This window comes from Octopus bimaculoides, chromosome 2, assembly GCF_001194135.2.
Source record: "Octopus bimaculoides isolate UCB-OBI-ISO-001 chromosome 2, ASM119413v2, whole genome shotgun sequence".
In the NCBI taxonomy this organism is placed as follows: domain Eukaryota; kingdom Metazoa; phylum Mollusca; class Cephalopoda; order Octopoda; family Octopodidae; genus Octopus; species Octopus bimaculoides.
Window position 1 is genome coordinate 120,948,750 of NC_068982.1, and position 2,223 is coordinate 120,950,972.

At 33.5% G+C, this 2,223-nt stretch overlaps 1 protein-coding gene across 2 annotated transcripts in view; it reads left to right on the forward strand.

Moving 5' to 3' along the window:
* The window catches only part of LOC106874082 (neuroepithelial cell-transforming gene 1 protein), a 29,376-nt gene extending 27,231 nt beyond the window's left edge, over positions 1 to 2,145 (forward strand). For both annotated transcript variants that reach the window (XM_014921676.2, XM_014921677.2), the window contains exon 11: positions 150 to 2,145. In XM_014921676.2, the coding sequence (XP_014777162.1) occupies positions 150 to 272 (123 nt within the window). In that variant the 3' untranslated portion in view covers positions 273 to 2,145. The remainder of the gene's footprint in view (positions 1 to 149) is intronic.
* The last annotated feature ends 78 nt before the right edge of the window (positions 2,146 to 2,223 follow it).

The following is a 2,223-nucleotide window of genomic DNA, read 5'->3' on the forward strand; positions in this document are numbered from 1 at the left end:
TATATATATATATATATATATGAGAGCGAGAGAGAGAGAGAGACAGGTAGGCGGATAGATTGTAAAGTTTAGCTTCTTTATTGCATAATTTATCTATGATTGATTTGTTTCTTACTTGATGTCTAAATTTGACTTCTTTGTACTTACAGGGAGAAGACGACAAAGAAACCAAACGATGGGTTGAGCACTTGAAGAGGTTGAGTCGAAACCTTGGTGTATTTTGGAGACGTCGAAACGCCCTCCCAGATATTAATAGCAACAGCAAAGGGTAGTTGTTCGTAATGAAATCTTTTCCAAACGCTAAAAAGAATATTTCCAATTCTTTGTATGTTTGTTTGCTGCTTCCGAGCAGAAAACATCATTCAACTATATTCCCTGTACGGACAGTTGCTTGTTGAAAGTTAAATGAAGCGGACCGCTGCCTTCAAACTGAAAGACAAAAGAGAAAAAAAAATCAGAAAATATTTCTGAAGTGCCAGGTTTAGTCGATGTTAACGAAATTTTGACACTAAATCTACGCTGGTTTCTACTTGTTTTTATGATTTGCTCTAAACTAGCCATTCGATTGAACAGCTTTGTTGATAAGAAGGAAGTCACCCTCAGTGAACAGCTTCAACGACACGGCACGAGAATACACGCAGCCGGCACAAATACTAGATCAGTTATATTTTCTGATATTTAAAACGGCGTTGTTATTTACAGTTGTGATATCCAGCATTGGGGATATACAATACGTAGATATCTCATCTGAGATTATTAGAACATTGAAATCATTTTAAATTACAAAATGGAGGAACTATTTTCAAAAGGAGAAAATGTGGAGGGAATTTGAACTTTTGATGAAAAACATTCGGAAAGAAGAATCTATATTGGTTAAATATATGTTAACCACCTCAAACGTACACATTTTATACTTCTACTCCCTCCTCAGGGAATCTTTTAAAAATCCTACATAGGCTTGGTTGTGGAAAAAAAACAAATTGACTCGTATAAAACTCATATATAAACTAGTGTAGCAAAGAAATGTGTGTATTTCTTTCTGAAGCCTTCTTTCTCGTTTTTGTTTTTAAATTCGTTATATCAGACGAAAAATCATATTTTGAGTGAGAGAAGCGTTGATGTTATTGAAGATAGCTGAGGAAGCTAATCTTGACCGATTTGTGGCCGAAGAAACTTCCACGGATGATATTTATATATTATTTTGTCTCACCTTATGCCACTGCCACAGACCTCTTATCCCTGACCTCTACAATTTGGCTACTGATTTCAGTTGCAAAGAGGATAGATCGCACATTTTTAACATTCCTGTATTTTTTGTGATTGCATAATTGCGTAAATAACTTGCCTTTAGTTACAATCCACTGATTTAAGGTGAGAGAGGAGAGCTGAGATGGAAGCGTCAATGTTTTTTTTTATTGGCTTTTATTTTTAATTTTAATTCAGTAATATCTCTTTTTATTTTTTTTTTTTCCTTTTTATTTCTTTTATCTCCCCCTACCTTAATTAATTTTCAAGAGGCTGGATTTTTTTTCCTTTTACAATTTAATAGCTAAAGCATACAAAAGCTTTAATGTCTTGCCTGACAATTTTCTACCGATGTGCTGTTATGTATGTGCGGGAGTGGGGAGTGGGATGACGTGAGGAGGAATCGCACAAACACTGTAATGATGGAAGTGAATGAAATCAGAGATAGAAATTTGATGGAATATGGGAGAATCAGCCACGGTACGCCAATTTCTGTGATGGTAAAAACTTATTGGTTATGAGGGACGAGTAAATGATGAGGAGGGGGAGGATGATGATGACGAAGACGATGATGAAATAATTACATTTGTTTTATGATACCAAATCAATATCGCACATTATATTTCTTATTATATGTATTTCGAGTGGAGTTCATGTTATTGTTTTTGTTCGTTTGTTTTTTTTTTGGGGGGGGGTTGAGATTTTGAATTTTTTTTTAATGCTAATATGCTTGCACAGATACGTATATATCTAGAACGATACAACTTCAGAGAACTATAAACCATAGAAAACTCTACAACAATGCACATATTTGCAAATGCGTGACAATTATACATACACGCTTGTATATTTACAAGTAGACGCGCGCACACGAACTTATATATGTATATTATATATATACTGTGTGTATGTATATATATATATATATATATATATATATATATATATATATATATATATATATATATATATATATAT